This window comes from Anolis carolinensis, unplaced genomic scaffold, assembly GCF_035594765.1.
Source record: "Anolis carolinensis isolate JA03-04 unplaced genomic scaffold, rAnoCar3.1.pri scaffold_12, whole genome shotgun sequence".
Taxonomy (NCBI): domain Eukaryota; kingdom Metazoa; phylum Chordata; class Lepidosauria; order Squamata; family Dactyloidae; genus Anolis; species Anolis carolinensis.
Genome location: NW_026943823.1, coordinates 2,332,858 through 2,346,998, shown reverse-complemented (window position 1 = coordinate 2,346,998; position 14,141 = coordinate 2,332,858). Strand labels below are relative to the sequence as shown.

The 14,141-nt window shown below is 41.7% G+C and overlaps 1 protein-coding gene across 6 annotated transcripts in view; it reads right to left on the bottom strand.

Moving 5' to 3' along the window:
• gria3 (glutamate ionotropic receptor AMPA type subunit 3) overlaps positions 1-14,141 on the bottom strand; it is a 202,819-nt gene that overhangs the window by 60,210 nt on the left and 128,468 nt on the right. For all 6 annotated transcript variants that reach the window (XR_010001064.1, XM_062963941.1, XM_062963940.1 and 3 more), the window contains exon 10: positions 13,027-13,233. Coding sequence is in view for 5 of the 6 variants with exons in the window: in XM_062963941.1 (XP_062820011.1) it covers positions 13,027-13,233 (207 nt within the window). In the remaining variant the exon portion in view is untranslated. The remainder of the gene's footprint in view (positions 1-13,026; positions 13,234-14,141) is intronic.

Genomic DNA, 14,141 nt, shown 5'->3' with positions numbered 1-14,141 from the left:
GGAGACATTGCAGAGATAGAGACATTGCATTTGAATAGTACTTTCTTCCACCAAGGTCTAAACCAAGGGTCCCCAAATTAAGGCCCGTGGGCCGGATGTGGCCCTCCAAGGTCCTTTACCTGGCCCGTGTCCTAAACTTTAGACTTAGGGTTGACATAAGTCTACCAGGTCTTTGGAGATCACTTTCCTTACCTATGGTCCTATGAGACCGTCTAGAATCCTAGATGGTCTTTGAGGGTCTTTTTCTTTATCTATGGTCTTCTGATGCAATGCTTTTCAAACGTGATTAATAGCTCACATCTTCCCTGGCCAGCAAGTCCATTGTTCTGGTATACAACTGAGAGCTGCAGTTCAACGCCAGATTGGAAAAAGATTGCTGTGGCACAGCTGGTTAGTACTACTGACTGAGAGGTCATGAGTTCGAATCCAGCCTGGGTCGGATTGGGCTCCTGACCATGAATAGCCACCATTAATAGCCTAGCTCGCTGTTAACCTATGCAGCTCAAGTTGCATCTGTTGAATAGGAAATTTAGATACTGCTTTATGCAGGGAGGCTTTAACTAATTTATGACACACCATCAAAACGCCCAGCAGCATGCAGAAGAATGAGGAAGTATTCCATCAAGGACTGTTTGCCGTGTATATGTACGTTGTGATCCGCCCTGAGTCTCCTTCGGGGTGAGAAGGGCAGAATATAAATACAGTAGAGTCTCACTTATCCAAGCCTCACTTATCCAAGTTTCTGGATAATCCAAGTCATTTTTGTAGTCTATGTTTTCAATATATCATGATATTTTGGTGCTAAATTCGTAAATACAGTAATTACAACATAACATTACTGCATATTGAACTACTTTTTCTGTCAATTATGTTGTATAACATGATGTTTTGGCGCATAATTTGTAAAATCATAACCTAATTTGATGTTTAATAGGCTTTTCCTTTTCCCTTTTCCCATTTTGTAACACTCTGCACTTTGCCTGGGATCTACAAATTAGTCTCCTGTTTTTAACACTGTATCCTGTTTGTTGATTTTAATGATTGTTTTTATTGATGTTGATGTTTTTACTGGGATAATTGTTTTATTGCTTTGTTACTGTTATTTGTTTGTTTTATCGGGCCAGGCCCCACGTAAGCCGCCCCGAGTCCCTTCGGGGAGATGGGGCGGGGTATAAAAATAAAGTTATTATTATTATTATTATTATTATTATTATTATTATTATTATTATTATTATTCCTTAATCCCTCCTTATTATCCAAGATATTCGCTTATCCAAGCTTCTGCTGGCCCGTTCAGCTTGGATAAGTGAGACTCTACTGTATATATAAATCTTATGTGTGTTTTTCCCATGGAATAAACAGCAAAACCACTGAACCAAATCACACCAAATTTGGCCACAAAAGACATAGTCATTCAATCTATGTCTTTCAATAAAAAAACCCTAGAAAAATAAAGTCCAAATTACAGAGGACAAGGAAGAGCCCTTCTCCCCCAGCTGCCAGTCAGAAGGGTAGACTTTGCCACAGCAACGTGTGGCCGGGCACAGCTAGTCTATATATATAAAAGAGTGATGGCATCACGGCGACCCACAAAACAACAAAACTACAGGCCCCCCAACCTCGAAACTTGACAACACAACCCATCATCCACGCCTCTAGGTTGATACAACAAAAAGAAAAGAAAAATAAAGTCCTTATTAGAGAGAGAGGAATAATGGCTTTTATCCAATTGCTGCCAGTTAGAAGGCTAAGCTCCTCCAACTTGGTCTCCTAGCAACCCAATAAAAAATAATAAAAAACACTAAAAAATTAATACAATAAAATACTATAACCGAAAATAACTAAAAATAACACAAGAAAATAATAAAATATAATAAATAAAAATATAACTTACAATAAAATTAATTAAAAAATGCAAATAACGTCAAATAAAATTACACAACAATTTTTCACCAATACCACCACCACTTTGCCACAGCAACGCGTGGCCGGGCACAGCTAATAAATAATAAAGTTCATTGGTAAAATAGAAGCGCTCCTTGTTTTGCAACTCTCACTCCATTAGAAAGAATACTGGAAGATGGTCCAGCGTGCATTTCCCTTGGCGAGACTGCCTGGCCAGCTCTGTAGGAAGCAACCTGTCTGCTGTGACAGTCAAGTGCGCAACAGACACACAAAAGCCAAGATCATGAATTATGTAGCCGTTCAGCTCATCTCTTGTTGGGGGGAAATGGTTTTCACAATAGGCCGGGCTTCCATTAGACCTGGCTCCCTGCGCCTTGCAAGTGGAGGTATGCAAAATTAATACCATGCATACCAAGCGTGACAATCATTTTTTCCCCCGACAAGAAATCAGGGGAACACAACAGTCGCCGCATTTGACTTCTGTAATAGACTTCCAAGCTTCAGACAGAAAGCAAAGCCGTCCTGTAAATGAAAGGTATAGTTGTCATAATGAGGCATTTTATGGGGCTTTTCATCTTCAAAATGCCTTCCAGGTGTTCTATTATTAAGCCCCCCGCCCCACGAAGGCCCATATGTCTCTCCCTTGTCTGTCACTGGGAGTGAAAGGAGATATGAATAGAGTTGTCAGTGTTTCATTATTCAGAGGAGAACCCGGTACAGAATGCGGAATTAGGCTCCTGACAAATTCTGCTGTCATTCGAATAAGGAATGCAAAGCCGCTAGTCCTTATCGATGGGAAGACACAGGTATGAAATGCGTGGAAAAGCTTGGATTTCAGAAAGCATAATGGTTGCTAAATAGGAGTTGCAGGAATCAGAGATGAGCGATGGCTTTGGTCCACCCCGCCTTCTCTCCCTCAAGGACAAGCAAGAAGGGAATACATTATGCAAAATAAGCAAAAAAGAAGCAGATTTGCATAATTCCTACCAAGGTGAAAGGGGAGACCTTTCCTGACAGCTCGTTCCTTAACACTGGCTAGTTTTCTCTCTCTCTTGTTCCACTTGTCAAAGCAAAATCCCGCTTTTGCAAATACAGTAGAGTCTCACTTATCCAACATAAATGGGCCGGCAGAACGTTGGATGAGCGAATATGTTGGATAATAAGGAGAGATTAAGGAAAAGCCTATTAAACATTAAATTAGGTTATTATTTTATAAATTAAGCACCAAAACATCATGTTATACAACAAATTTGACAGAAAAAGTAGTTCAATACACAGTAATGCTATGTAGTAATTACTGTTTTTACGAATTTAGCACCAAAATATCATGATGTATTGAAAACATTGACTACAAAAATGCGTTGGATAATCCAGAACGTTGGATAAGCGAGTGTTGGATAAGTGAGACTCTACTGTACTGTGGATACCTAAACAGTGGGCTTGGGACACAGCAGAGAGTTGAATGTTCACAAACAAAGGCCGATAACACCTTGGCAACAAAGTCTGGATCATGAAAACCAGTAGAGTGCATTTGTACTGTCAAGCCTTGTCCTTATTCAACTTCCCTGCAATCCCAGTCTCTATTACTTCTCATTGGTGAGCACCCTAGTCCCCTACGCAGGCATAACTCAAGGTTATCCACATGTGTGTCTTCCCTTGTATGGGATACAAGCAGGGGCGGCTCAAGCTATACGTGAACCAGAGACGGTTCAACTGCCAGGCCAACTAGGCATTTGTCTGTGGCGCCATCTTATTGGGGGCGCCATCGAGGCAACTCCTGTCTCCTGCGGCCTGCCTCCGCAAGGTATTGAACTGCTTTTTCTGTTGATTTGTTGTAAAACATGATATTTTAGTGCTTAATTTGTAAAATCTTAATGTAATTTGATGTTTAATCGGCTTTTCCTTAATCCCTCCTTATTATCAAACATTTTTGCTTATCCAACGCTTTTATTTTTCAGTGATTGGTTTTGGGGGGGGGGGGCGCCAAAATTCTGTTCGCCTACACTTGAAAAATACCTAGGGCCGGCTCTGATGTGAACTATGCAATTGCGGAAGGTGCAATCCTCTAGCGGGCGCAGTTGAGGCATCTCCGAGAGCGCAATTAGCCTGCGTCCAAGCCAGCTTCTCTCTCTGCCGGGCTTCCTCGCCCTCCCACCGCCCCTCCAAAGCCAGGAGGGGAAAGAGTGAAGGAGCACCAAAGCCAGGAAAACAACAGAAGTTGCTGTGGCTCCATTGCCCTCCAACTGCTTCTCCAAAGCCAGGAGGTGGGGGAAAGAGCAAAGGAACGCTTGGTTGGGGGGGGGGGTGCAAAATACTCCTTGCTTACACTTGAAAATTAGCTAAGGCCAGACCTGGATGCAAGGTGTAATGAAGTATGAATTTTTGGTTTACAGATGTTATATTTAATTGTGTGTTTGTGTTTTAAAAGGGTAAGTATTACAGTTATTGCATCTCAGCACTCAGAGGCTGGTTGCCATGGAGAAGTAGGCGGAGCCAACTGCCGTTTTGTTGAAGAAGTGCAGAGTTTAAAAAAGGAATTCAGTCTGTGCTCTGATGAGGCACAGGGAAGATTGATCCTAGGTTGATGGGATCAAGGAGACTCAATTGTTCATTTTGAGTCAGTTTAAAATAAGTTTGGTGACTTATTTACTGTAGTCTGTGTCCTGATAAGGAACAGAGAATCTGTGATCGTGTATCACAGGGGTGACTGCGGTTTAAAAGTAGCAGAGGAAGAAGTTCTAACTACTTTAAGTAAAAGAAGTGACACTTTAGGGAGTTTGACTCACCTCATTCTAGTATTGTAACTGTTAATAAAAGTGCCTCTAAGTGAAAAACAACAATGTAACCACTAAGCTCTGTGCCTGAATAAACTTGTTATTGTTCCTCCAACATCTAAGCCTCTGTCGCATATATTATAAACCAAGTTGTGTTACCATCTAAAGTGAATAAGAAGAAGAAAGAAAAAAAAGTAAAAGGTCTCCTCTCTGAGTCTTTGGTGGTTGCATCTTCGCACAAGGGACAAACGGTTCTGGTCCAGTCTACCCCTCCAAACATATCTACCTCTATGAACCACCTCTGAGTTTAAAATCGTCGGGGGGGAGGGGGCTGCTCTCGATCCCACCTCCTTTGCAAGCGCGACTGATGGGGACGAGAGACAGGGCCTTCTCAGTGGTGGCCCCTCGACTGTGAAACTCCCTCCCTGGTGATATCAATTCAGCCCCCTCCCTCCTAGCTTTTAGAAAGAGAGTAAAAACATGGCTGTGGGAGCAGGCCTTTGATAAACAGCGCAGTGCAATAATTTTATCTGGAAATCGTGCAACTGATTATGGAACGGCTTTAGGCCTTCTCTTTGGATGATGTGTCTCATATTGGAATGTATTTTAATTATGTTTTTATGTCTGTTTTAATTTTCATAATTTTATTTCATCTCTGTGTTTTATGCCCAAGGCATTGTATAAGTGCCGTTTGTAAGCCGCCTTGAGTCCCCCTCGGGGTAGAAAAAGGTGGGATATAAATATGGCAAATAAATAAATACAGTGCTTGCTCACTACTTTGTAGTTCGCTTATTGCGGATTTGCTATTTTGCGGTTTTTCAATAAACTCTAAAAGAATATTATAAATCATAAAAAATAACAATTTACAACCTAAGGAAGGGAGTAAGGAGAAGCCGAAGGGAGAGAATAGGAGCCCAAGGAGGCAATGTATCAATACACAACTGGTTGATAAAGACTTATAATAGTATATAACTACTAAAATAATGTATAAATATATAGCATCCCTACTTCACGGATTTTCACTTATTGTGGGTGGTCCTGGAACCTAACCCCCGCGATAAGTGAGGGAACACTGTAAGCCATTAATGTGACGAAGAATAGGTTAGGAGGCACAACATGGACAGGTTGCTTCTGGACTTTATCATATGCAGCTCTACTGGAGATGCATCCAATGGACAATAAAAAAAATCACTGTGAACAAAACCTCTGGCTCTCCCGGAGTGAATTTGGCTCAATTCAGAATGTTACAGCCTTCTTTGGGGATTAGTACAAACTCCAAAGGCTGATGTTCTGATGTGCTTCGCGGAGCCCCAAGTGGGTTACCGGAACATGACTGCGCTTGTCAACCTCTCTCCGCGGGGAGGACAGAACCGCTGACGGAGAGGAAAGCAGTGATTTTTAACCACCCTGGAATATGAATTTATTTGCCTCAAGAGTTTGGCAGGAACTGGGTATAAGTAAAATTGGCACTGCTTTTGAGTTACTTCTCTGTTAATGAAGTTAACCTTCCAAAAGCAACCCAATAATTGGAATCCAGTAGGCGTCTTGCAGGTGTGTACTAGGCTTCACTATCGAAGCAGCTGGACATTTTTGTCCGATGTGACAAGCTATTTTTCAGGGATGCCACTGTGCATGCAAGTTTCCATGTATGGTGCTTGCAGTGCCACTGCACATTTGGATGCACATCTACATACAATGTGTCTCATATTGATGAGGAACTGGAAAATATAGATTTTTAGACATATATTGTATGCACATTAGAAGCAGTGAAATGCAGAAAAATCAGACTCTCTCTGTGTTAGATTCTGTGTAAATGTACAAGCTGGCAGGACAGGGAGAAAGGGGGCCTGTTATCTATACATTCCAGTGTGAATTGGTTCCTAGTACAGCTAATAGAGGGAGAGCAGACTTCTTGACAAGGCAAAAATAGGCCCCTGATTAATGTACTATAGCCGAGCCATAGTTATCTGTAACTTGCTACAGGCTTTTAGAGTGCTTAGATAGGAAAATGCTGATCGTGCATATTTATGCCCATGGATGTAAGCATGTGAAGTGACGTACTAATGACGAGATGTATGTAGAAGCATGTTCTTTGTCTGAAAATGTATAAAAGGCAATGTCAACGCCTTGATCGGGGCTCTGGTTTGCTTTCAGAAGAGATTCCACCTCCAGAGTCTTCAGCTGAATATAATAAACCTGACTTTTTGGCCTCTCAAAGGATCGCTCTTGGTGTTATCTCTCCTATCATCTACAACAATAACCACATAGAGGTGTGTTTTGTGACACACATTCAGACTCAATTGCGTGATCACCAATGCATCAAGTCATGTAATGTTGTTGTCTTCATAATATTTGTATACTCAGTGCGTAAATCCCCTTGCAGAGATTTCTCTATCATGCAGCCCCAGCCATAAATTAGTGCAGTGGTTCCCAATCTTTGGGCCTCCAGACGTTTTGGACTTCAACTCCCAAAAATCCCAGCCAGTTTACCAGCTTAGGAACTGTGGGAGCTGAAGTCCAAAACACTTGAAGGCCCAAAGGTTTGGAACCACTGAATTAGTGGAAACAAAGATAATTTATTAGGGTAACACATGGATAGGGCTCTGGACGAAATGCAGCTCTTTGTGAGGTCCTTTGTAATCCTTAATCCCAATTTGTGAACAAGAAGTGTGTTTTGGGCAAAAACAGACTCTAGGAAAATACTCCTTCCCACAAAACAGCTGGAAAGGTGATTCTGGAAGTGATCACAAGTGATTTTTGTACAACCACAATGTGCCAGTTGTGTTGCTGCAGACCGTTGAGGGTCTGGAGAACCTCTGATCCTTAGAGCTCTTCATCCTTGGTGTAAGGCACCTGGACTCTAAAGGATACTTTCTGACAAATTTTCACATGGACTTTTTACATTCTCATATGAATTCTAATAGAAAGCAAATGTCTGTTCAAATGTCCATGATTTGTCCATTCAAGTTGTGACAATCAACTCTGAGTGGTGGAAGTGAATGACCTTGCAAGCTCTGCTCCAACCAAGCAAAATTGGTATGTTGACAAATGACGAAGAAGTCACCTATGTGCAAGCTCCTGGCCATCATGGGTGCCCTGACCTGACATCAATAGGGAAACCTGTTCTGATATCAACCCACTCTTTGTGTTGCCTAAGGCCAGGGCCGGCCCTAGGTATTTTTCAAGTGTAGGCGAACAGAATTTTGGCGCCTTCCCCCCCAAACCAATTACTGAAAAATAAAAGCATTGGATAAGCGAAAATGTTGGATAATGTTGGGCCGCTGAAAGGCCCAAAGGAGAAGGAGGCGGGGGGTGGCGCCATCCTCCCGGGGGCCTCAACTGCGCCCCTGGGACGATGGCGCTACAGGCAAGTGCCTAATTCGCCTCGTGGTTGGACCGCCCCTGCATAAGATTTTCATGGCCAGAATCACAGGGTTATTGTGTTTTCTGGGCTGTATGGCCATATTCCAGAGGCATTCTCTCCTGAAGTTTCACCCACATCTATGGCAGGCACCCTCAGAGGTTGTGAGGTATTTTCCTAGAGTCTGCTTTTGCCCAAAATATTGTTCGAAATTTCAGGAGAGAATAAATAATAATAATAATAATAACAACAACTTTATTTTTTTGTATGCCACCTCCATCTCCTCAACGGGGACTCAGAGTGGCTCACATGGGGAGCAAGCCCAACCATTAACATCATAAATCAACAGTAAAACAACAAGCATCATAACAAAATAATTTAAACAGGCCATAATTTAAATAAACATTATTAAAACACAAAATATGCCTCTGGAACATGGCCATACAGCCCGGAAAATATACAACAACCCCCTCTTTCTTCCTGGTCACATGAGTGTCCCTGTTGATATTGACACCCATGACACATATAGTGCTGCCGCATGGGAGTGCAGTTAGTGACACAGAACACAAGACAATGGCCAATGGAGCTGATGGAGTTTCACATCAGTGAGACTGTGTAGGTGTGATGTCTCATGGGCCATGTAGTCCCATTCCTAGTACTATTGTGGCGGACGAAGAGGAAAACTTGGGTTTCCCACCGGTTCAGCCAGAATCGGAGCCCCTGCACCTGGAGGATGTTTGCCCTCAAGAAGTCAGCCAAACAAGCCTTGGGCAGAATTCTCCCCCGTTTTCTCGTAAGGACAATTATAATAGAGATAGAGGCGCTAGGGAGGCGAATCGCCAAAGCGCCAGAATCGCTGCCAGACAATTAGCTGATTAAGTTGCTTCCCTTGGGAAATTCTAAGGAGTCATGCATCTGGACACAGCTTGGGCTTCACTTTTAGTTCTCCAGGGAAAGTGTTCTTCTGGCGGGAAACGAGACCCTATTTAGGTGTTTTGCCGCAAAGGAAGCTTTGCGGAGTCAACTCGTCAGCTTGAGGAGTGAGATCGTGTGTGGACTACGCAACTCCAGTTCCTTGTTTCCAGGACCAAGTTCCATGCCTGCCTTGTTCCCCGGACCTCGCCACGGACCTTGTTCTTGATTCTTGTTGCCTCGTATCAAGTCTTGTTCTAGCCAAGTATCAAGTTTGCTTTCCAGCCTAGTTGTCAAGTTTCTATGGACTAAAGGACCTTGTCTTCTCCCCACACTTGCTTGGCAAGTGTGTGTTTCGGTTATTGGATTATAACTTTGGACCTTAATATCTTATATTGGACATTATTTTCCTGGACTATAATTGACCTTCCCTGAAAGGTCTATTTCTGAACTTTATTCTTCACTTGTTTTTATTGACTTTATATATTCCTTTAATAAAGATATTAGATAGATTCTGGTCTCTGCGCATGGTTATTGGTGCTCCGCAGTCTGGGTCCTGACAGTAGGCTCCAACCCATTGGTTCAGGAAGGTGTGTGTCTGTCTATAAAAGCGTATATCTTCCTTTCAGTCACTAAGATGCTACGAGATGCCCTTGCATACTCATAGAGAAGATGGTATTGTATCTTGCGTCCAGTGGGTAAGCTCACTGGACAAAGTGGGGCTTACCTCTGAGTACATAAAATCACATTTTCTGTAGGTTTGTTTTACCGAATAAGCCACACATTCTTTCAGCAGCTGAGATGATCGACAGAGCCTGAATGTGGAGGAGGCTTCCTGATGTGCTCAGAGAAATGGAGGTGGCTACACCTGAGCGGAACAGAATAGCTTCTCACACTGAGCGAGAATGATTTCATCACAAAAGGCTCCTGGGGTTTTTATAAATCCTTGCTGGGCGAGAGCAAGCTCCTATCACTCATCCACACTTGACTGTGGCTAAATGTCAGGCTCTTTCCGGTGAAATGCCCGGCCAAACGCTGCTCAGAAAGGCAAGCGAGGAGCCAGAGCAGAACGAGGTGGCCTTGGCTTCTCACCTATTTCTCTATCCACTTGACGGGCTTTAGATTTGGAAAGCTCTTGCTCGTGGTTACCCAAAGTCTATCACTCTCTAATTTGAGTGGGGAGTGGGAAATTGGGAGGCGCAAGTGCTCCACAGCTGTGTCTACAAGAATCCAAAAATGCGCAATGGCGTCCATCCATGCCATTGAGACAACTCTAGCAGCCCATCTCTAGCAGGAGAAGGTTTACATCAAATAGATCAGGGGTCCCCAAACTAAGGCCCGGGGGCCGGATGTGGCCCTCCAAGGTCATTCACCTGGCCCCCGCCCTCAGTTTTATAATATAATATTTTCATATCATTTTAAATAATATAATATATTGTATATACATACTAACTGTGCCCGGCCACGCGTTGCTGTGGCAAAGTGGTGGTGGTATTGGTTAAAAATTGTTGTGTAATTTTTATTTGACGTTATTTGTATTTTTTTAAAATTAATTTTATTGTAAGTTATCTTTTTATTTATTATATTTTATTATTTTCTTGTATTATTTTTAGTTATTTCTGTTATTATAGTATTTTATTGTATTAATTTTTTAGTGTTTTTAATTATTTTTTAGTGTTTTTTATTATTTTTATTGGGTTGCTAGGAGACCAAGTTGGAGGAGCTTAGCCTTCTAACTGGCAGCAATTGGATAAAAGCAATTATTCCTCTCTCTCTAATTAGGACTTTATTTTTATTTTCTTTTTGTTGTATCAACCTAGAGCCATGGATGACGGCTTGTGTTGTCAAATTTCGAGGTTGGGGGGCCTGTAGTTTTGTTGTTTTGTGGGTCGCCGTGATGCCATCATTCTTTTATATATATAGATAATATTGATAATAATATAATGTTATACAATATAATACTAATAATACCATATAATAATATTAATTATATGATATATATTACATATAATATTACAGTATAGTGGTATAGTTCAATATAGTAATATATTATGCTAATATTGTTCTATGCTAATAATATAATATAATATACAGTAGAGTCTCACTTATCCAACACTCACTTATCCAACGTTCTGGATTATCCAACGCATTTTTGTAGTCAATGTTTTCAATTTATCATGATATTTTGGTGCTAAATTCATAAATACAGTAATAACTATATAGTATTGCTGCGTATTGAACTACTTTTTCTGCCAAATTTGTTGTCTAACATGATGTTTTGGTGCTTCATTTGTAAAATAATAACCTAATTTGATGTTTAATAGGCTTTTCCTTAATGCCTCCTTATTATCCAACATATTCGCTTATCCAACATTCTGCCGGCCCGTTTATGTTGGATAAGTGAGACTCTACTGTAATATAATATATTGTATGTACATACAGCTGCTCTGAGTCCCCATCGGGGTGAGAAGGGCAAGATATAAATGTAATAAATAAATGTAGCAAATGAATAAATACATAATTTTAGACTTAGGCTCGCCCAAAGTCTGAAATGACTTGAAGACACACAACAACAACAACAATCCTACTTAACTTGACTATCTCATTGGCCAGAAGCAGGCCCACACTTTATGTTGGTTACAATTGTTTTCATGTTTAAATTTTGCATTGTTCTTTCATTGTTTTTGTTGTTTTGCACTACAAATAAGACATGTGCAGTGTGCATAGGAATTTGTTCATTTTTTTTCCCAAATGATAATTCGGCCCCTCCAGTCTGAAGGATTGTGAACAGGCCCTCTGCTTTAAAAGTTTGAGGACCCCTGAAATAGATACTCATAATTCCCAAATCCTTTGCTTTATGAGATGGCTCACTCCAATACATTGTTGCTAAGGAAATCAACCTCCCAATCCTACGTAGCTACTCTGGGATTTCGGGTAAAAGGAACAAGGATGTCCAGGTAGACGTGGAGCGGAAGCTGTGGAGATCAATGTCAGAAGTTACAGCTCTTTGACTCTCTAAAATGCTCCACTATAACACTGAGTATTATTTTTGGACTCATTAATGAGTTTCTCTTCTGTCAACACTTGCTTTAAAGGTCATATTGACTTCATTGATTTGTCTTGGTTTAATGGTTATGCCCTCTGGCCAAATACTATTCTGCTGTGGTTGGGCATTATATTCCACCAAGCGAGCAACACAATTCTCTCCATGAGGATTCTCACTGAAATTCCCAGAATTATTGCCATGAAACCATTATAGTTACAAGGATATTAAATGGCTACAGATTATTCATGTGATCTAATGTTTTGCAGGAGAAAACCCCCCCACCCTTCTTGGTTATTGGGATGGTGTCTAAGGGCTGGGCTGTGGTGCAGCTGGCTAGTAACCAGCTGCTATAAATCACTACTGACCGAGAGGTCATGAGTTCAAAGCCCGGGTCGGGTTAAGCCTCCGACCATTAATAGCCCCGGCTTGCTGTTGACCTATGCAGCCCCGAAAGACAGTTGCATCTGTCAATTAGGGAAATTTAGGGACGCTTTATGCGGGAGGCTAATTTACAACACCATAAAACTGCCAGCAAAACATGAGGAGAGGAATGAGGAAGTACAGCCACTACTGGACGGTGAAGCAACAGCTCCCCCTGTGGCCGGAATCGTGAAGCTGGAAAAATGTTAAAAATGCCTCTGAGTCTGTCTAATGTATGTTGTTTGTCTGTTGGCATTGAATGTTTGCCATATATGTGTTCATTGTAATACGCCCTGAGTCCCCTTCGGGGTGAGAAAGAAGGGCGGAATATAAATGCTGTAAATAAATAAATAAGGTGATGCCTGTGAATATTTGAAAGCAAAATGAAGTTGAATGTTGAGGAAAACAAACATGAGTCAACAGAATGGAGAATGGTGACAACAGAATGGAGAATTTTCACCTTTATGTCTTGTATATTCTGTCACTATGACGTAATTTTTTCCTACTTATGTGCCTCTGAATGCTAGTCTACCGAAGTCAGAGCTCCGCTGGTTGTGTATGCAAAGGTTAGATGAAGAGTGAAACCACAACACGCTTGTGGGACTTACCCCATAGACCAGCTCACCCACCATGCCATTCCACATTTTAGTGTCAGGATCCCTTGCCCCATACTTCCCATCAGGAACAATGGACAGCACATATTTTATCCCGACGTGTTTCGCGATCTCGTACGCCAGATCGACACAGTAGCCTTCGTACTTCTCATTCCCTTCCTTTTGATCGGGGCTCTGCTTGCGCATCACATAGGGTGCTTCCTGTGAAATATTGGAAGAGGAGAGAGAACAAATAAATAACCCACAACTTTTAGTTCAATTTTAACACAACATCTCATGTAACAATTTGCCTCATTACTGCAAGAAGTCCTATGGTCAGAAATCTGAGAGGGAACAAAGTAATGAACTCTGTGTTGTCGAAGGCTTTCAAGGCCGGAATCACTGGGTTGCTGTGAGTTTTCCAGGCCGTATGGCTGTGTTCTGGAAGCATTCTCTCCTGACATTTCTCCCACATCTATGGCAGGCATCCTCAGAGGTTGCGAGGTCTGTTGAAAACTAGGCAAGTGGGGTTTATATCTCAGTCGAATGATGTCCAGGGTGGGGAAAAGAACTCTTGTCTGTTTGAGGCAAGTGTGAATGTTGCCATTAGCCACCTTGATTAGCATTGGATAGCATATATATATATATATATATATATATATATATATATATATATACACACACACACATAAATGTAATGTACGTTTGTAGGACTGAGTAAACAACAAAACCACTGAACCAAATCACACCAAATTTGGCCACAAAAGACATAGCCATCCAATCTATGTCTATCAAACAAAAAACCTGGAAAATAAAGTCCAAATTAGAGAACGAGGAAGAGCCGTTTTCAACCCTGGTTGCTGGTCAGAAGGGTAGGCCTGCCCCCTTTAGGCCCCGCCCACTTCATCTCCTAGTGAGCAGCCCCGAGTCCCTCTGGGGAGATGGTGGCGGGGTATAAAAATAAAATTATTATTATTATTATTATTATTATTATTATTATTATTATTATTGCAACCCCCTCGGCCACAATGGCGCCAGGGTACAGTCAGGGTTCAGGCTTTTGAGGCTGCAAGGCTATTCACTGCTATTCCACCTGGCCAACAAAGCATTCCCATAAGCCACAGCAATGC